The 22,076-nt window shown below is 44.9% G+C and overlaps 1 protein-coding gene across 2 annotated transcripts; it reads right to left on the reverse strand.

Annotated features, from left to right (window-relative positions):
- Positions 1-841: 841 nt before the first annotated feature.
- On the reverse strand, positions 842-18,914 carry abhd17b (abhydrolase domain containing 17B, depalmitoylase). Of its 2 annotated transcripts, none has more exons than XM_012863341.3 (4): positions 18,488-18,914; positions 14,513-14,980; positions 4,182-4,361; positions 842-3,087 (listed from the first exon to the last, which is right to left on the reverse strand). In XM_012863341.3, the coding sequence occupies exons 2-4, from the start codon at positions 14,977-14,979 to the stop codon at positions 2,868-2,870; spliced, it is 867 nt and encodes a 288-aa protein (XP_012718795.2). In that variant the 5' UTR covers position 14,980; positions 18,488-18,914; the 3' UTR covers positions 842-2,867. The 2 variants fall into 2 exon arrangements, with proteins under 2 accessions (XP_012718795.2, XP_012718794.2); XM_012863340.3 differs by having other exon boundaries at positions 18,327-18,913.
- Between the last annotated feature and the right edge of the window lie 3,162 nt (positions 18,915-22,076).

The raw sequence follows: 22,076 nt of genomic DNA on the forward strand, positions 1-22,076 counted from the left end.
CTTTTTGGCCAAAATGCAAAACGCTATGTGTGGCGGAGAACTAACACTACACATCACCCTGAACACACCATCCCCACTGTCAGATATGGTGGTGGTAGCATCATGCTGAGGAGGTGCTTCTCTTCAGCAGGGAAGATGGTCAGAGTTGATGGAATAATGGAAGAAAACCCGTTGGAGTCTGCAAAAGACATGATAGTGGGGCAGAGGTTCACCTTCCAGCAGGACGACGACCCTAAAGATAAAGCCAGGGCTACAATGGACTGGCTTTAAAACAAAACATATTTAATGGCCAAGTCAAAGTCCAGACCCAAACCCGATTGAGAATGTGTGGCAAGATCCGAAAACTGCTGTTCACAAAACCTTCTCCATCTAATCTAACTGAGTTTGAGCTGTTAGGCAAAGAAGAATGGGCAAAATCTTCACTTAGCTGCTAGAGAGATACTATAAAAGAACTGCTGCTGTAATTGCAGCGAAAGTTGGTTCCACAAAGTACTGACTCAGAGGGGCTGAATACTTTTGCACAATGGTCCTTTCAGTTTTCCATTTGTAAAAAATGAAATCATATAATTTCTATTTCACAATTGTATACCCCTTTGTGTTGGCCTTTCACAAAAAAAAAATCAAAGAAAAATATATTTATATTTGTGGTTGTAATTAACATGTGGAAAAGTTCAAGGGGTGTGAATACTTTTGTAAGCCACTTTATTTTCTTGCCAAGCAGACCTGGGTGCCACACAATTCACTATTCCAAATGGATAGCGCCTGATGTGAGGCTCTTTATAATTAAAGAAGATACACATAAACTGATCCTGCTATAAATTAAAATAAGACACAAATTAGATCCTTTTTTCCACATACAATTTTATTATCTCTCATTATCCGTGTTAGAATTACTATATTAAATGTTAATACATAGTTGCTTTGCATTGAAATATGCTATACAAACTAAATCAAATCAGATCAGACCCATCAGGGTGGCGAGTACAAAAGGCTGCCTGAAGGAATGACACAATCAAACAAAAGCCTGTGGAAAAAAAAAAAAAAAAAAAAAGTAAAACCATAAATATATGCTCTGAGCATATTACCGTTAAAGCAAAAATCTATAGATCAAAAGAAAATACAATAAAAAAAAAGAGAAAAAAAAAGAAAAAAGTTAACGTGTGAGCACATAAAAATAATTAGTCTCCAATCCTGTGGATCTTGGTCAGTCTGACAACCAGCGAGTTGTTTCTGCTCTTTTTTCAGCAGGAGGCCAGTCTTCCAGTAGCACCGATTGGCTCGTCAACAGTGACTCAAAAAAAAAGAAAAGAAAACTGTTCAAGTGTCCAAGAGTAAAAATAACCACAAGGAAAGTGACATTTCTTCTGCAACTGAATGTCAGCATGCCAGCGAGAGAAAAAAAAAAAAAAAAAAAAAGTAAACGCTGTTCATGGCACACAGCGGCAATTTGACATTTCCATTTTATGGGTTTGGCTACACGACCGAGCTCGCTCTCTCTTTTTCCGCAGAATTAAAGGGCAAACGAAACAAGGATTTCGGAAATATTATGGTGAAGAACGATAAGATTAAGACAAATGCACGGCGTTTTCTTTTGTGGCCATGATGAAGTCTTTTGATGCTGAACTGACCACTCTGACGTAGCTCATTGTCTCCTGCTCGGAGTGGAACTGCCCCGGCGTATGCATACTGGAGGAAAAAGATAACACGGTTACCCCAGATAACCCATTGTAAGATTTTTAGCTAACTTCCTGAACTGAACAACGGATAAAAACTAGCAGCGATCGTAACTCATCCCGATTGGCAATAGTGGTCTTGAAGAATTGACAGCAGCCGCCCCAGTAGTTTTGCTTCTGTATATATTAGTGGGAGAAAAAGAAGAGAAGTATAAACTCACCCAGTTACAGAGTACACATAATAATTTCATTTGATATACTGAGACCCAGAGGCAGAAATTGTACAAAACTGGGATTTATAATCCTCTTTATATATATATAAGTGAATCAGTATTTCCAAAAGGTCAGAATTTTCTCCATAGATGTGCCAAACATGTCCTGAAAACGCCTTCATGAGCGGCAGTGGGAGGACGCGTGCCTTAGAGCACCAAATCTAGGCAAGTGGTTGGAAAGAGCCTGCTCTGGAGCATTTATCAGCCAAACCCTACACCCGTCCCCTTGCTTTGAGGACTCATAATCAAGCTGTACCATTTACATTAAACAGAGACGATGTTAACGTGTTCTCTTCGTTATGTACACAAGCATCCGCAATATATTAAAACAAAACTGGCACGAATGGGTAAAGTGTTCATTTGCCTTGTTTAGCTCTTCGTTGACAATATGCAGCAGATCCCACGCGTTTGGAGGAGGAGATGGAACCGATAACCAGACGCAGCGCGTAGGATGGCGTTGAGTTCAGCTGATTTGGACTGATTGGTCTGTAGAAAGGCCATTTCCTGGAACGAAGGTCTCCATTAAGAGCCACGGACCGTCTCTCATAAGGCAGGAAAATGGAAATAATATGACACTTAATTGCTCTGTAGTTACTGCACTCACTCCAATGTTGTCCTCGCACATTCCCCTTTTTCTACCGTAGTCACAATCTGCAGCGTCCAACATCAGGGGGTCTAAAAGCAACGGTCTGAACTGAGGTGAGGTTTCCAGTGGGGGAAAAAAAAGGGAACGAGACAAGGCGGAGAGCCAAACGAGGAGGGGGGGGGGGGGGGGGTTAACTGAGTGAGGTTGAAGGATCACCTTGAAGGCAGTTCAAGATAGACGCCCATTCTGCCTTTAGTAATTCACGCAGAGGCGATAACTCTGGGCGTCTTTAAGAGCAGCTCTCTTCTCTCAGCCCCCCCCTCAGCCCCCACCTCTCTATAAGTTGACCAGCTCATGTGCGACAAACTGTTTGAGCCTCTCCAGGTACTGTCCGTACAGCTCCACGTCGTTGTGCCCGGCCCCCTCCACCCAGAGAGGCTCCACGGGGCGCTGGCAGCGCTCGTACAGCGCCAGGCCGTGGGAGAAGTCGATGACCTCGTCCTCGGTACCGTGGATCAGGAGGACCGGCGACGTCACCTTGGAAATCTTGTCGATGCTTTGAGGGAGGCGAGAACAAGGAAGAAACGAAAAAAGGACACAAATTAGGGGAAATGAAGAGCAGAAAATTGACTGAACGGCTGTGGAGCTGAGCAGAGCGACAGAGCATTACGCGACATTTTGTCACATTGCAAGCGCACATTTCCACTTATTCTGTTGGGATTTTATGCCATGGACCAAAAAGCAAACACATAATTGTCAAAGGGTTTAACAATACATATTTTTCTTTTTTTTTTTTTCTTTTTTAACAAATCTAAATCTAAAAAGAATGTGGAGCATGTACTTTTTAATTCTCCGTCACTTCGATCTTGCTAAATAAATAAAGATCAACCAGTTGCCTTGAGCCCAGATGGAGCCCATTAGTCAACAGGGTCCATCTGGGTGTAATTTAATGCCAGTATAAACCCAGCTGCTGGGTGAAGGCTTCAGAGGTTTGTTTGTTGGTGGATAAATAGAGCCATGAAGGCCAGCGAGCACAGCAGACGGGTCCGGGATGACGCTCTGGAGAAGCATAAAGCGGAGTTAGCTCATAAAACAACATCCCCAAGCTTTGAGGCTTTTCAATCCATGATCTGAACCTTACCAAGACATGGCTGTCCACCTGAACAGGCAGGCTGGGCAAGGAGAGCTCTGGAGGAGCTGCATACATCCCCAGCTCAGGTGGGAATATAAGTCTACAGCTCAAATATTACTAGCAAAAGTCCACGACTGTGCTGCCTCTTGAAGAGATAAAAGCTGAAGGTGATTCTACAACATACTGGTTCAGTGAGGCAGAATATAAGACATGCCCCACTTTTCAGATATGTGTTTGTAAAAACATTTAGAAAATCTTAATTAATTAAATAAAGTAGGTGGTTGCAATGTGAAAAAGTCAAAGCGATATGAGGACATCCACCAGGCGTTGCATTTTACTAACTGTCCAGCAGATGGCGCAGTTGGTAACATTTTCTTGTTACTCTAAAGCTGATGGGCTGTAAATGACTTCAGTCCACTGACTTTGAACGCTTAGCGGAGGAGGCACACTCCTGTTGTCATAAATCAGACATGCAGATTCATTTAGACACACGTCGCCCGTCCCCAGAGAGCACTCACTTTGGAAAGGCGTCAAAGCAGTAGGTCTTCTTGGTGTCGGGGAAGGCCACTCTCATGCCAGAGGTGAGCGGGGAGTGGAGGATGACTGCGGCACTCTCGTAGCGCGAGGCGAGGTCCACAGAGGGCACCGTGCCAATGCTCTGGCCGTAGATGATCACGCTCTCCGGACGGATGCCGTACCTTTAAAACACAATGCAAGCAAAAACAAACGTAAGCGGACCGTCCGTTCAGCACAAGGTGCCCAGGCGAGAGGGGACGATGTCTGTGTTCCTGGAGGAGACGCTGGCGCGCTTCCAGTGAGGCCATTAGTCAACGGTGGAAAAAAAAAAAAAAGCTGATCAACACACAGGAAATCACACAATGAAAATAACCCATCTTGTTAATATGGTGCATTGTTTGTTCAACGGCCAGAATTTCTCTGTTTAGCTTTCACTGCATTTACTTATTTATTTTATTTTCCATTGGACAGTCCCCCTCCTCCCCTTTTTCCCCTAAAAACTGTTTTTTGTTTTTTTTGCTCCTTGCTCCGATTGCTTTCATTGATTTGATCTTTTCATTTGAAGGTTTAATTTTCTCCATCTGTATGACTTTGTGACTGGTACTTGTTTCCTCCCCCACCCTCTACGGCACTTTTGATCAAGAGCCAGCTGCATTTCAGTCCAATCTGAATGGAAGTTGTTTTTTTTCCCCATCACCGGCACCCAGCTATGTGATGCAGCGCTGCTTCTACACCATCCCTGCAGTCTTGTGACTGAGCTCAGAGAGAAAAATGAGAAGAAGGAGGGGGAAAAAAGAGAAAAAGAGGAACGACGCTGATTCCTAGTTTGAAGGAGGCGGAGGGGGGGAGTAAAATGAAAAGAAATAAATAAATAAAAGGAGGAAGAGAAGACATTCCACAGCTGATTATGGCTAACGTGACCCACTGAGGCTCGCACGCAGTCAGCTGACAGGCTGGGACCTACTTTGGGAACACTGCATCGCTGTCTCCGCCGCTGCGTGGCCGAATAACACAAAGTAAACAGTGAAACACGGCCAGAACAAACCCCAGCTCCGCCCGGTCGTTAAACACAGCGCCTCCAACATCGCATCGCCGGCTCAAGTCTGCTGTAATTCCCAATGATGGGTACAGGGAAAGAGCGAGGCCAGATTACAGGTCCAGCTACTGTGGTGGCCGCTACTGTAAAGAGCGAGAAGCTGAAGAGTCGTGGCGTGGCGTGCAGACAGTCATCAGCGTGAACATGTGAGGTCTTTACGGTCCACGTCAGCTGCTCATCAGGGTATAAATAGTGGTGAGAATACTGGCACGGCACTGGAAAGGCTTGCTGCAGCTGCTGAGGAACACACCGAAGGGTTGGCTCACGTCTCGCTTATCTAAAATACCGCATCCTGGATAATATGTGCAGGGCGTCCCAAACTTTTCCCAAAATAACAGCGCCGGAGACCCGTGCCCCCGTTATGGCGGGAAGATTTTTCCCTTTTTTTTTTTATGGAAATTATGAGAGTAAAGTCATGATATTAAAAGAACAAAATCGTACAACTACAAGGATAAAGTCTTAAAATTACGAGACTAAAGATGTGTTTTTATCAGAACTCTTCCAAAAAAAGTGCAAGAAACCACATCAGCATCAAACCATCCCCCACTTTGATAACCCCTGATATAGCAACACTTATATATACACATGTATATAAATTACACTTTCCTTTGTGGGAAATAATCACATCGACTTCTGTAGTTTCATTTTTGTTTTGCCACAAATGGATGAATTTTTTTTTTGTGAAAGCAGAAAACTGTGAAAGGAACGTCATTTTTTGTTCAGGCTCTTCTTGGAAAAGTTTGATAAAATGTGAAGCTTGAAATCCGAAGGACTGAATGAACATAGAAAGTTATTGAAAAATGATGAAAATGGAAAACTAACCATTAAGTAACCCTAGGCTGTTAAACTCAGTGCTTAATAATTCAACACCTAAATGGTAACATTATAATTAAACAGAGATTCAATATCTGCGATAGACCGGCCCATTGACAGCTGGAGATAGGCACCAGCACCCCTTGTGACCCCATGAGGGATAGACATGTTAGATAATGGATGGATATGAATATTTAAATGCTCCTCAAAACTGAATCTATAGAAAATAAATGTAACCTTTTCTTTAATGGCGCACTATTAGAGTAGCATCCATTATCTTTACCCGCTCATCAGTGCAGGATTGCACTGGACAGGTCACCAGTCCATCCCAGGGCAACACAGAGACACACAGGACAAACAATCATGCACACACACTCACATCTGGGTGTAATTCAGAGAGAACAATTAACCCAATAGTGTTTTTGGATTATAGGAGGAACCCACGTACGTACAAGGAGAACGTGCAAACTCCATGCAGAAAGACGCCGACCAGGCCAGATTTGCACCCAGGGCCTCTTGCTGCAAGGCAGAAGTTTCTAACGATTGTGCCACAGTGCAGCACTGCAAAAAGGGAACTAAAAGTGCAATTTTCTTGAAATTAGTGCATTTTGCCTTGATTTGAACAGCTAAATAAGACCATTTGTCAATGCAATGAGTATTTTTACCCCTAAAATAAGATAATTGCACTTAAAAGAACAATTCATCATTATATTATTTCAAGTGCAAAAATCTTATTCCATTGGCAAATCATCTTATTTATCTGCTCAAATCAAGGAAAAATACACTAATTTCAAGAAAATTGTACCTACGTTGAGTTCCCTTTTTGCAGTGAGCAACACTGGAGTTTTACCATCCAACGTCAGAAAGTCCCAAGATCTCTCTGGGCAGGAACGTCGGGGTCATTTGGGGCCTTTAAGGCGGCATTGTTAACTTTGACCATGTGGATTAGATAAAGAAAGTCAACCTTGCATTAAAAAGAAAAGTAATTAAAGTTGTTTTTGTGTGATAATTCGCACCCAATAAAAAAAACAGTTGACATGAATCATTAAAACCCCCTAAACTAATGAAGGTCATGGTCCATCAGGGCTTCTTTTACCATTTAGTAAAGCTTTACATGTGTGCCACTTATATCTTACCTTCTAAACCACTATAAGCTAGCTTGTCTAATAACAAATACCGTGGACACGCCACAACTTTGTGACATTTACATCGATAAAGCGGATCCATCTGCACCGTCTGAAGAGGACAGAGGACAATAAAGTCAGGACGTCTGTTCCCAGCCGCCTTAGGTTTCCATCTTCAAATTTAACGAGCAATGTCATTATCAGGCGCAGAGGAGGGACACTTGGTGACAGGCGCACCACTCTGCTGTCTTGGATTGTGCTCGAGCGCTCAGGAGGTGGGGGGGGGGGGGGGGGGGGAGTGGGGGGGACACCTCTAATCACAGACGCGCTGGTGTGTGCAGTCCACAATTTACTCTGTCGCGTTTCAGCTTAAATGGATCTCCACAGGCCAGAGCCAGCCAGGCTTCCTGGTTACAACCCCTCCCCCCCACCCCTAAAAAAAAAAAAAAAAAACCTTCATCGATTCAGTCTCCTGACACAAATGCGATCTTTTACGCATCCCATCCTCCCTCATCGCTCTCCCCTGGATCACGCTGCCTCTTTGACTGCCCACCTCGTGCTCCCTGAAGACTGAGACGGCCTCTGAATTCCTCCGCAGCGCTCCGGGACCCATGAACGCTGTAAGAGTCTGGAACATATGTAGCAGGGTTTTTATGTTTTCTTCCCGCTGTAGCACACCATCTGTGATACAGCAGGGAGGGGGGGGGGGGGGGGGGTTCATGGAAATGCTTGATGAACCGAAAGCTTTCAACTCAAGAGGTTTGCTTGTGTTCGCTGATACGTGCGCTTCCTGAACGAGCGTCAGCAGCAAAGTACAGAACGATGACACACTGTTGTGTGTTTAGTCAGGTGAGCAACTCAACTCCACCCTGGAGATTGGCACGGCGACAAATGTGTTTGTTTGCTTGGGTTTTTTTTTCTGTGTTCAGGTCAGAAAGGTGAAACCCTCCTATAAATATCAAGCCGCCACCTCGCAAGGGCAGGTTAGAAAATTCCTCCGCAGCGCCGGAAACGCCTGAAGAGATGGGACGGCGCTTCCAGCAGGGTCGATGGGCTTATTGACCAGGAAACCAGTTTTCCCCGTTTGTTTTCGCAGGCCTCGGCAGAGAGGAGAGGCTCGGTCTGAAAGCTTATTGCAAATCTGTTGCCAGGTTACCGCTCAATATTAGACGAGCAGGATTGACTGCTGGTCCGCCTCCTCCACAGAGGGGAGAGAAAAATGCTGCAAACACACACACAGAGAGGCGTTCAGAGTTGGGAAAGGACACGCCGGGAGAGTCAAACGTTTGCGTCTTCACGGGGAAAGATTAGCGCCAGCTTCCAAATAAGCTTTTAAATAAAAAAAAAAAAACAATAAAAATTTAAACAAAGAAAAAACACACTGGGGTAAAAAGAGCAATGACGGTGCGAATTTACAAAGAAAAACAAAAGTGGTATTAAACTAAATAATCCCTGAGGCGTGACGAGGAGCGCTGAGCCGGCCCGTACTTTCATAATGTGTCGCCCTCAGCGCGGCAAAGCGGGCCGGCCGCCTCCCACGGAGAGAGCGGCTCCCACGCGCCTCCTGCTCAGGTGAAGGGAGTGCCACGGCCGCCCGTATCGTCGCCTCCGGCGCTGCTGAGCCGACGAAGGCCTCGTCAAAGTGACGGGTGCTCAGCTGTCACCTGGCAGAGTGTCGACACGCTTGTATGGGCGGCGTTCGTTCTGCTCCACGCTGGGCGAGGAGAGGTGGAGTGATGTGGAAAAAGAGGGGGGGGGTCTACAGGGTTCCCCTCAGTCCAAACCTTTCCCCTCCTTAAGTTATATTAACATCATCCTCCATGAATAAGGAAGCAACACAGCAGTGAAGTCATTGTTTTTTTTGTATCTAGCTCTTGGTCCTTAAATTAGATTTATTTCAGAATATTTACAGTAAAACAGCTTCTTTATGCGATCTGTGATGGTTTTACTTTGTCTGTAAAGCTTCCAAATGTGTCTATGCTTTGTTTGCTGTCCAGACCAGACCTTGTTTAACGCTTCCTACGGTTCCAGTTTCTGATGTGAAAAGCAAAACGAATCCGGCAAACGCTTTAGACGTGGTAATCACAGGTAAATATAAATCACTATAAGGTTTATGCCCAAATGTTTTCATTTTGTCTTTTAATTAATGGAATAAAGGACTGAAGTCTTGAAACTCACATTTTTCCCATACTTATCCAGATTCGCTATAGTTAAACAGCTGAGTTAGAGCCCATTTCTACTGCAGAGGCAGTCACTTTTACAACTTCCTCAAGATGACAAACATGGCAAGTAAAAAAAACATTAAAAAAAATTAAATTAGGTTTGCTTTCACTTTGACCAAACTTAGAAAATGTGTGGCACACAGGAACACACCCCGGTTAGAAAAGTAGAAGCAGTGTGCAAAGATTACACAGGATTATCCACAGACTTTTTGTTAAGTCATTGACAAAAATCATAGAATCTGGGGGATTTTTACTGAACCTGTCAGTCGGCATTTCAGGTAAATAAAAAAAAAAAATCTTCAGAAAACTACTCCGTTTATTTTAGGCCATAATAACAACAGAGCTGGAACTCATTGAAAGCCGGAGCTTCTGTTGATTTGATGAGGCTTGGCTCTAAAGCGGCATAAAAAAACCCCTGAGTTAGCCTTGCTTTTGATCCTGGTTTTAAAGCCAAATATCACAAATAAATAAATAAAAGCAGGCAGCTTTTACATTAAAATGCCTAATGGCCGCTAATCTTCACGTCTAAGTTAGTGAATACTCTGCATAGAGCTCAGACAATGCTAGCGCTGCCAGAGATGGTTGAATGAACGGGGCGGAGGAAAGCTCAACCAGACCGCTCGCCGTCTCCGACTCTGTTTCACAGGGATGGTGAGATTGATCCATGCACCGCACAACCTGGTGCCAGTTAACACCAGGCCCGGCTAGTCTGGAAACACTGCAATGGAAAACTCCTAAAAGTATAACTGAGCGCGCACAACCGTAGAATATATGTCACTTTAAAATATGACACTGATGTAGACGAGGCAGTGAGAGCTGCTGAGTGACGGAGGCCACAAAGTTTACATGAACTTAATTTGGTCGGCTGCTTTGTTGGATATCTTTAAAAAAGAAAAAAAAGAAACTGACTTTAAAATGGCAACACTGAGTAATAGTACATCATGATTTTGCGACTTTAAGGAGAATGAATTATCATGAAAGGTTTGTATTTATGCTCTTTGTATCGGTTAATAACATCGAACTGAATCTGGAAGATGTGTTGATGGAAACGTGGTCTGAGCAGAAACCTAACCGGATGAAAGCTGTGGGAGCAGGGCGGCCATGAAGATAAAATGCCTTCAGTCGTCTTAACCTCATTTAGATTATTTTACCACTGAAACCCAGGGGGCATCGCACCCTAATGCAAACCCTAACCACGGGACTACAAGGCATGGGACACGCAGAAGGCGCTGCCGCCTCAGCTTCTCCAGGAACAGCCCATGTCCCTGTTCCATCCCATCTTCAAGATCTTTCTTCCTGGAATGAGTAACATCTTGTCGTCACCCGACATCAAATCGTAGACTTCAGGCTTGATACGGTCTCCCTTTGATTCGACACAGACGTTGGATCCTGCAGTAAGCGCTGGACGGTTCTAATTGGCTTTTAGCCAAACCCTCTGGTTCCTCTCTGCAGGCCACGTCATCTGCGTGGGTTCCAGGTGAAGCAGAGGAACGCCACGGGCATTCATCGCAGCGAGGCTTTCACAGCCGAAAAAACGCCTGTAGGGAGTCGGAAGTTAAAGGAGGGGAATCCGAATGACTCAGTGCACGCGAAGACATTGAGGCCGCCAGAAAAGCCGGTTCTTCTTCAACCAGAGGCCCGTCTGTGATCCGGTTTCCTATTTAACTCGCTAGCTTCCTGAGGCAGAGCTCTTTATTTGCAGAGGAACAGTCATCTGGTCCCGAGAAAAACCGCTGCTGGAAGCTACAGACAAACGTCACGCAGACAAGAAACAGCCAACGTGTTGTTGCTGGAGGGTCCAGCCACCAACCCAGCTCATAAATCACCCCTCCCCCCCCTCCCTTTAGCCCCCCACCCCCACGCTCTGGACCGGCTTGTGGTCCACAGGAGGACCGCCAGTGCTTAAAAGGGTTGATCATTACGCAGACAAGGATCATTACGCCACTGGGAAAACAAAAGCATCACACACACAGAATACCCCCCCCCCACCCACCCGCTCCATATCCTGTTCTGTCAGGTGTGTGGAAATGTTACCTTCCCCTTTATGGTAAACGCGTCTGCCCACGTCTCCGTGGCTTGATGCCAGAATCGATGAAAGAAGAAGTTCTTTCTGCCACGGAGCTTGTGGACCGTTGCAGATGTCATTAAGCATCCAGAAATGTTGCTGACCATCCAAGCTCCTGATTAACTCGTCAGAGATCTGCTCATTTATCGCATCAGAGGCAACCGGCATCCAACGAGCCGTCCGAGCCCAACCTGTCCGTGTGGTAGCGTTTGTGCCGCTGCGGCGCGGGGCTTCCCATCGCGAGCCGGTCCCCGAGGCGTAAAGCGTGGCCCATCAGCACTTTTACAGAGCACAAAGGAAGGAGATGACGAGAGGACTCGAGACAAAAAGCAGACATCCTCAGACGTGGATGGGAGGAAGTGAGCGACCCGAGGTCAAACAAACGGATGAATGTAGCTTACGTGCAGAAAAGCCTTATCAGAGAGAAGGACCCGCAGCCGGGTTACGCAGCCAAATCTGGTCCCGCTCGTGATAAACCAGGTTTACTGAACCCGAGAAGACGTTTATGGATGGTGACGGTGGTAAAACAGGGCAATCCTGATGGAGAACCCGTTCAAGGCTCCAATAGACATCAGGCCAGATTTGGTTTAAAGCTTATCCATACGTGAGAGTGGCCTAGTCAAAGTCCAGACATCTATCCTATTGAGATTCTGTGGCAATGCTCCTAAATCGACTTTCAGACAAACTCTGGATCGAAACTCATTGAGCTCGGTGTATCCAGATGGCTTTTAGGACATAAACCAAAAGGCTTGAAGATCCAAATGCAGCGAAAAACAAACTACTGACTCATCGGGGCAGAATACGAGATGCTTGACCGTTTCAGCACTTTTTATTTCTAAAAAAAAGAAAAATTAAAACAACAGTTATGCTCCACTTTCCGCTATCCGATCACCATAAATAATAGAAACAAATATATATAGATTTTAAAATAGATGCTTGTAGTAGCGAGAAGACAAATGTGGAAAAGTTCTGAACACTTGAGGCACCGGGCCGTGACCTTTCTCACCATTTACATTTCCTGCTTTCCATTCATCACAAAGCTGCAGAAATATGCAAAACTTCCCATTATCATTCGAGACAGAGCAGTTCCTGCCCGATTAAATTCAACACCGCGGAAACAGCAACTAAATTCATTTTAAAAACGGTGAAGGAGGAGGCAAAGAAGAGGGCAGCACAGCTAAAGGTTCATCACACAGATGCATGTTCTGCAGATCGCAGGGTGTGAGGGTTCTGGTGACCATGATGGCAGAACTCAGAATCAAAGTCCTGGTTCTGTACGCCAACAAAGAGATAAGAAGTTTATCACGCGGGATTATGCATCATGGTTATCAGCGATTACTCAGGATGAGTAAAGGCACTTCCCATCAGCTGAGGCTAAACGACAACCGGTGAAATCAAGAGTCCACCCGGTGCCTACAGAGATGAAGCAGAACGCCCACTCCCACCTACACGCCGCCTCCCAGGAACCACACTCCTCATTAACCGCCCACAGGAGCGTCTTCGCTATCGCCACACACACACACACACACACACACACACACACACACACACACACACACACACACACACACACACAACAAAAAAAAGAAGAAACAACGGCTCGTCACCTCCACGACGGGAGCTATCAGCGTGACTTGACTAATCCTTCCTCCGCTCGGCTCCTTCGGCACGCATCCGTCCGGCTCCTCCTCCCTGCCTTCTTGTTTTCTTTTTTACATCATGAAGGAGAAGGAGGTCTCCCACATCTTCCTGCTGAGCTTGTGTCACGTCAGCCTCTTTTCACTCTCCTCCCTCTAATGTCATCCAAAATCTCCCCGAGTTTGCATTTGACATTTTCAGCCAACAACACAACGTTATTGGCCACCGTGTCTCTCTCGCTTCCAACGCACAGCTGCCAATTGCCACGATAACAAAGAACTGCTACTATTGTTGTTAATGTTAATATTATTAGGCTAGGTCTATCATTATTATTATTATTATTATTATTATTATTATTATTATTATTATTATTATTATTATTATTATTATTATTATTATTATTATCATCATCATCATCATCATTATCATCATCATTGTATCTGTTTACAGGGTGTTTATACATGGGGAACTTAGTGACCAGAAGCCGCATTACAGCTGGGTTTCTTTCCATGGAACCATAACCAGACATTTACATTTGTTGTCTAAATGACGCAGGACCTTATTTTCCAGCACAGACTTTAAAATCAAACAAAGTTTTAATTGTTTTGGGTCCGACTTCCATTCGCTAAACTTGAGAGTAAGGGGAGATCCGTTTCTCCAAAGTCAGAAGTTTACATACGCACTGCAAAAACGGATCTAAAAATAAGTAAAATGTTCTTAAAGTTAGTGTATTTGTCCTTGATGTGAGCAGGTATATAAGATTATTTGCCAATGGAATGAGTATTTAGACCCCTAAAATAAGATAATTAGACATCCTGCACTTGAAATAAGCTGATGGAGATGAGTTGTTCCTATTTTAGGTGCAAAAATCTTATTCCACTGGCAAATAGTCTGATATACCTGGTCAAATCAAGGAAAAATACCCTCATTTAAAAAGGAAGATGTTCTTATTTTAAGTTCCATTTTTGCAGTGCGCCGTGCTTGCGACGCCTTCAAACAGTCGGGGGAAGCCCAGACAAAAGGCGCCGTGGCTTTCTGAGTGCTTACTCACGAGTTTTGCATGACATGTTCCTTTTACTGTCAGACAAAGAAAATTTGTTCTATTTTTTCAGCACCTGGGTAAATATCTGCTTTCAACCGTCTCTGCCACTTCCTTTTCCACCCACAGTTTTGTTGCAACGTATTTTTTAATCAAGTTACTAACAATAAAAAAAAAAGGACCGTTTCATGAGTACGTCTACTTAGGACACTGGAGCCATTTTGCCACTCGTGTGCTTCGGTGGCAAACGAAAGCAACAAGTCAACGTCTAAACAAAGTATCCGCTCCTCCTTTTTCAGGACCTCCTCCATCCACTCATCTCATCTCCATCCTTACCGGGACCGCAGCGCGTGCCACGCAGCCTCCACGTCCGCGTACAGGTTCTTCTCCGAGGGTTTCCCCGAGCTGGCGCCGTACCCCGAGTAGTCGTAGGAGAAGACGTTGCAGTTGATCCGCGAGCCCAGGCCGATGTAGAAGCTGCTCATCTGGCCCAGGTCCACCGCGTTGCCGTGGGAGAAGAGCAGCGTGTAGCGGGCGTTGGGCGAGCAGCGCACGAACATGCAGGCGATGCGGTTGCCCCGGGAGGTGCGCGTCATGAAGCACTCGATGGCGTCCCTCTCCCGCACCGAGTACTGCCAGTCGGCGCGCTCCGTCAGGTGCAGCGTCCATCTGCCGCCGCTCTCGTCACACATGAGGCTGTAGGTGGGCTCCGGGGGGAGGAAGGCCAGCTTGGAGGCGATCTTGCTGGGGCACGGCGGGCAGCAGAACAGGCAGCATAGCTCGCTGAAGGTTAGGTGGTTCATCCTGGAAAAAAAAAAGGGGGGGAACGGTTAACACGAACACAGCTGCAAAAAAATAATTAAAATAAAACTTGTTTCAAAAGGCTAAAGCCCGGACCGGGCTCGTCCCCTGAACAGAGTCCACCCCACGGCGGTGACTTGGACAGAGCCGGGTCCACACGGGCTCCAGGGACGGAGACGTGCAGAATTTATGATCCTGGTGTCAAGACTGCTCAGAACTGCTCTTAAAAAGGTCGCCCTATCTGAAAAAGCAGGGACTTCTCCACGTTGAGATGATTCATTAGTTTACTTGTTGTTAAACAAGTGGCGTCAGGAAGGTGTCGTTTGCAAAAAAATAAAAATAAAAAAGTGTTGCAGAAGCTCCACTTAAGACCCATTCATATCCTACGTTTGGCCTACACGTCCGTATTTCTGTCCGTACGTTCTATCTGTTGACTCCTTCATACCTCCGTCCATTGAGGTGCGCAATAACCAATATTTCCTCTAGGTGGCAGTGCTGGGCATCAATAATTCGTCATTGATCAAACATGGCGACGGTCCAAGACGTGATTTTGTTGAATTTGCTCCGTAAGTAAACTTTTTGTTTGTCCCTGTGCCCCGGACACGACACATCATATGTGTGGGTAGTTGCGGACAATCTCCGCAAGTTGTTCCTCGAATCCCCCCATTGTTTAAAGCCCAGAGTTATAACCTTCTTTGTGATTTTGTTGACATTTTGTACTACAAACTCAATAGCGCCCCCACCTTTTCCGGTAGTATTGCTCCGTTTCGTCCGTAATCGTAAACTCCCAATTTTCGTGTCAAAATACGGAGGAAATCAACGGTTAGAACGTTTGAAACACTCCACACGTATCCGTCTTTTACGTTAGGTATGAATGGGCCTTTAGACGAGAAAAGCCGCATTTAGCAGCGTCTTTGGCCTACACGTCCATATTTCTGTCCGTACGTTCTATCCGTTGACTCCTTCATACCTCCATCCGTTGAGGTGCGCAATAACCACTATTTCCTGTAGGTGGCAGTGCTGGGCGCTCCCTAATTGCGGCCCACTTGGACTTTACGACATCCCCTGTCATGGCCAGAGCCTCCCCGATTTCCTGAAAGCTATTCATAACTTTTTGTTTGTCCCTGTGCCCCGGACACGACACATCATATAAATGTGGGTAGTTGCGGACAATCTCCGAAAGTCGTTCCTCAAAACCCGCCATTGTTTAAAGCCCAGAATTCTAACCTTCTTCCTGATTTTGTTGACATATTGTACTACAAACTCAATAGCGCCCCCACCGTTTCCGGTAGTATTGCTCCGTATTGATCCGTTTCGTCCGTAAGCATAAGCTCCCAATTTTCGTGTCAAAGTACGGACGAAATCGATGGTTAGAACGTATGAAACACTCACACGTATCCGTCTTTTACGTGAGGTATGAATGGGCCTTTAGACGAGAAAAGCCGCATTTAGCAGCGTCTCGTTACGCTTAAAGTAGGAATGGTGTTTAAAGCTGAAAGCAAGGGGAACCACTAAACATTTAAACACACAAAGCGTTTAAAATGAGTTGAAAGGTCATAAGTTGTCATGGGAAGATTTTTGGGGCAAAGCTTACATACCGTATTAGACGTGGAAAAATTCAACATAAAAAAAACATATGAAGGTAATAAATAGTTATGATTGTCGTGAAATAGCTGACCGTTAACATATTTAAAGTTCAAATAAACACTAGCATGTTTTTTTATGCGTAAATATATATGCCTGTTTTGCACATTTCTTAAAAAGAAAATCGCCGCACTCAGCTGCACACTTCTTTCAGCATTGCTGGTTTCTTTACGTCGTAACTTTGCTCCTTGCTGCTGGTACAGCCATTTCCCCACCGCTGGACAACAAATGAACTTCCTCACCTCTTCTACTCCAGATGCCAAAGAAAAATGGCCTCCGCTCAGCTAAAAGCAGGACGTCTAGACCGGGACGCCTCAAATCAATCTCTCCATAAAACAACGTCGCCTGTAAATATCCTTCTCATACAGATGGACTATCACTGGGAGCGGAACACGTCCACATTTGCTCCCCATCTACATTAAATATCACCATCACCATATGAAAAGCTTTTTTTAAAGATTCCCTTTAGACTTTATCAAGTCTCAGACGACGGATCGGGGGAAACTCTTTTTTTTTTTTTTTTTTTTTTTTAAAGAAAAAATTGATTTCAGGTGCTACGCATTGGTATTCTGACCATTTGGTGGGTCTAGTGTCCACCGGCTCTAGTGACTAAGATGCTTACACACACACACACACACACAGTGGTTGGAAAATCAAGACTCTAGAAAACAAAGATAATTCAGGGAACGTGGGTTTAAAAATAACCGATATTGACATTGCGATATTCAACAATAGTATCGCAATTACATGTTTTCCTCTGCTGTCGTGCAGCTCTTACTTTTCTCAACATCAAGTTTGCTTAAGTTCTAGCCATAGATGGGCGTGCCTGAGTCTCTGGTGCTGCTGCAGGGTTTGTTTGTTTTTTTGTTTTTTCTTTGGATCCCAGCCTCTGCGCCGTGTGCCATAAAGCTTGGCATCAAGACCTATTCTTGAATTGAAAAACCCTTTCAGCCAAACCCTACAACTAGAACAAAAAATAAATTAAAAAAACAAGAGCGATGGAGATCGTTTTCACTAAGGAGGATGTACTGGCATGTTGCCCAGACCCCCTTTTTTCCCCCCTTCATGCTACAAGCTTTAATGGCCCTGGTGGAAATGAGGAAAGGCATGTGACTTTTACTCTGGTAAAAATAAAAATAAAACTAATGAATGCATTCTGGGAAGGCCTGGCAGCGGTTTCAACCATTTAGGGAAACCATTAACAAACAGAAAAAGAAAAAAAAAACAGAACAGAACAGGCTTAGATTAGCTGCTGGTGATTTCATACCTCTAAGGATAGTTTACATGTTCCATGTTGACATTATATCTGAATAAAAGCACGTTTCATGTTGAGCCGGATGCTTTTCTGAAACACCTCCCTGTTGGGCTCTTTTAATTTGCGCCCATGTGCTTCCAGCTCTAACTGCCTGCTGAAGGGGATAATAAACATAAACAAGTGGCAGCACAAGAGATGATGATGTGGACTCCTTGAAGCCACTTGTGATTATAAATGCCCCCCCCCTACTAGAGGACTCCGCGACGGTCCTCCGGCATCCCGGAGGAGTCCCAGCCACAGGAAAAGCCCCGATAGCGTCCCACGGTCCTCCTCCATCTGCCTTGTGTTTGGTCACATTTACTGAAAACGCGTAGCTTCGCGGTGACACCGAGCAGTGTGTGTGTGTGTGTTTGTTTTCTATAATAACACACAATTAATAACCAGCGTTACCTGAACCGCGGGGGTCTCCTTTGTTTTTCTTCCTCCTTCCTTCCGTGTTGCCCCCGGTCTAATGTTTTCGCTCACACCAGGCAAAACTACCGTGTCTCGTTTTTTCGACGCCCGCAGATTTATCGGGGCTATCCCCGGCCGCAGATTATCCTCGGTTTTACCTCCTATCGGTTATCGATGTCACGCTGGGTGTTGGGTAGCCCTCGCCGCTCCTGGGCAGCTAGCCGCTTCGTCCTCCGGGTCCAAACAGCCCCCTTTATTTCTTCCCTTCTCCTTCTCTGCTGTCGCTTCCTTCTTTCTTCCGCCTCGCTTTTTTTTCCTCTCAGCATATGGTGTTGAATGATAACAAGGGCGCCTCATTCACGCCGTCCAACGGGAGGAAGCTCGGCGGGGACATGGGGTGAAAAATCCCGAAAGCGAAGGTCCGAAACCGTCTAGAAAAGCGGGGGGAGCGGGCCGGCAGATATCCGCCGAACACTTCACAGCTGTATCACTTGGCTACGAGACGTCCCTGCTTTCGTTCTGGTTCTCACTTCGCTCGCGAGGAGGGCGGGGCGTCGCCCGGGACGACAGCTCCGAGGACCAATCGCGAAGACCCTACAGAAGGCAGGCCGCCAATTGTGGACAGCTTGAGGAAATGTAGGGGCGGTGCTATGGAACGCCGCGGAGTGGCAGCGTAGACGTATACAACACGGGAGCGACAACGCGACCGCCGCCGCCATGTTGTGTGTGGCATGGGGGAGGCCTTATGGTGAAGTTGGGTGATGATGGTTCTGTTTCTCTTGTTTTCAGTATAGCTGTCTGAAAATTGGGTAATGTTAAGACACTGCAGATGGTGCAAGCACAAAACAAAGCTTTTCTGTTTTGAAATGAACGGATGGAGAAAGCCAATAAAATATCCATCAAAACAAAGATGACGGCAATAATTGTTCACCTAAAAATTATGGATACTTACAATCTGCAATTCATTAGATACACCAGGCGGTCTCCGCCTTCAGAGCCGCCTGGTGTATCTAATCTTCCGTGGCATATAGATTCAATAAGGTATCAGAAATATTTGTCGGATGTTGTTGATGATGCCACTCTTCCATTACACCATTGTGGTACTCCTGGATTTAGATCTGGTGACTCTGCAGGCTGTTGGAGTACAGGTCAAGCATGTTAAGAAACCAATTTGAGATGTTTTGAGCTTTTTGACATGGCATTATTCTGGCGCAACACCACCAGCCTGAACTGTTCATGCAAGGCAGGATGGGTCCATGCTATCATGTTAAATGCCAAATTCTGACCCTGCAGTCTAAATGTTGCAGCTGAAATCAAGATTGATCAGACTAGGCAACCGTTTTCCAATCTGTTAATGTCAGTTTTGGTGAGCCTGTGCAAATTGTGTCCTCAATTTCCTGCTCTGAGTTGAGTGGCAACAGCATCTTACAAAAATAAAGCAACACAAGTAAAACCCTAATCACTGCTGCTTTTAATTCCCTTGCCCTTCTTGCTAATTTCATCCAAGATTGAGTAATCCACCCATCCAGCCATTAATAATATATTATTAAGAAGTTATAACAAGAACTAAATTAACTTAATTATTCATTTAGTGGTTTCATGTAATTTCAGCGTCAATTGCCTTTTTAAGTTTTATATTGCTTGATTTGTCTTATTTTGTTACTTTTTTCTCAATAATCAACATTATTGGTACTAAAATGAATATCGTTGTATGGAAATGAGCAGGGGAGGATTAATGCACAGGCTGGTCTAGGCTGTAGCCTAGGGGCCCCACGTGTGCAAGGGCCCCGGATTGGCCAGGATATTTTTATTAATTTACATTTGCTCAAATAAAACATTGAAAAATAAGGCCGATTGGGTAGATGTGGGCCACATCTACCCAATCGGCTGGCCCAATGAACCCTGGCCATATCACGTGGCCAGGGTTCATAAGGTCAAATTTGTCTTCAAATGATATGTCACTGGGTGCTACAGGACAGGAAAGCGGCAAGATGTCCGATACAAAATACGAAAGTGGGGCACAAAAACGGAAAGCCCAACGGCTGAAAGAACACCATGACCAAGATCTTCTAAAGAAAATCCCAAAATTGACTGGTTATTTCAAGGCTGCCGAATCTTCATCTAGTCGACCAAGTAAAGATCCACAGGCACAGGAGGACTGCCAGCTAACGGCTAGCATTGGCGCGGTTGAAACAACTGCATCCTCAGCTGTAGCTTCAGCTAGCTCTAACGTTAATTATGGCAAAGAAGACACTTCCCACCTCCAAGAAGACCACGACCATGCCTCACAAACAGGTGACCTGGACTCCGATAAGGAGTCGGAGACAGAGGGTCCGACACTTCAACCTGAAATACCGGTGTGCTGTGTTGCCACCACCAACATCCCGGGAATTAGCCGTGTCATCCCAGCCACCACAAATCCCTCCATGACGCTGTCACCTGTTGCTGCGGAAAGGGGACAAGAGTCTACAGATCCCGCTACCTATAGCTCGGATCCTGCATGCTGGGATAAAATTGATGAGCATATGAGGACATACTGGGCTAAAATAGGACCTAAAACTTGTCAGAACAAAGACGCAGATGTCTCCGCCTCAGAAAGACAAAATAAACACCAAAAGGTGTTTCCAAACGTTGATATAGCCCTCCGACTGTTTATGACTTTGCCTGTAACCAATGCCAGCGGGGAGTGCTCTTTTTCAAAACTGGGACTAGTTAAAAATAGACTGAGATCTACTATGGGCCAAAACAGACTGAATCACCTGTCTTTGATGTCAATAGAAAGTGACATTCTGCGCAAATTGGATTTTACCAGCCTCATAAAGGACTTCTCTGTTAGAAAAATAAGGAAGAAAAACTTCTAAAGGTGGGAATATAATTGTTCTGCTGCTGATTATTGCTTGCTTTTATGTGCTGCTGCTGTTTATGGTATTTGTATGGCTTTATTTTATTGGAATATTATACAGCGTTTCGATTTGTCTCTGTCAGGATGTTGTGATTTTGTCGTAGTTAAACAGGAGCTGCTGCAGGTGTTTTTGGCCTAACTGTTGGTTTAGAAAGGTAAAATATGTTACCAGCTTGCAGGTGTATTTTTCATGATTTTTTTTCTGTGGCATTGCTGTTTATAGTAGGCTAATGTCTGAATGTGTTTTGGACTGTAGACTAAGAGAGTGTTGCACTTGAGGCGTGCAATTTAGGTGTACCCTTTTACACATGGCACTAAATAATTTATTTTCTGGTAAAGCAGCTTAGGAGGGGGCCACACAAAAAGTAGCCTAGGGCCCCTGACCACCTTAATCCGCCACTGGAAATGAGTCATCATCAGAGAAATGGTAAATAAAAAATGCATTCCCAAGAACTTGTTTGCCACTCACAACATGGCGCACGCACTGACGTATTTTTTTTCTCCAGCGCTGTGTGGCTGCTGAGGGTGTCTATTCTTCTATATCTATGTGCGGCAGCAGAGCATTTTTAGTGACGTTTGGTTGAGCCAATCAGAAATTACTATTGAAGTGAAAAGCTCAATCAGCATCCACCTTTATCATGCGACTCCGTTGCGACAACCTAACAGGTGACGTCATTGAAAGCGCTTCCCCTGAAGTCCTAAATCACAAAATCAAAAATATCAAAACCACAAATAAAAGTAATATTATTTTCTGTTTCTAATGTGGTAAAAGCATAGTTATTCTATCTGGACATCTTTAATTAAAATGATTTGAGTTTTGACCTCACAATCTTTTTTGTCACGTG

The sequence above is a fragment of the Fundulus heteroclitus genome, chromosome 12 (genome assembly GCF_011125445.2).
Source record: "Fundulus heteroclitus isolate FHET01 chromosome 12, MU-UCD_Fhet_4.1, whole genome shotgun sequence".
NCBI classification, from domain to species: domain Eukaryota; kingdom Metazoa; phylum Chordata; class Actinopteri; order Cyprinodontiformes; family Fundulidae; genus Fundulus; species Fundulus heteroclitus.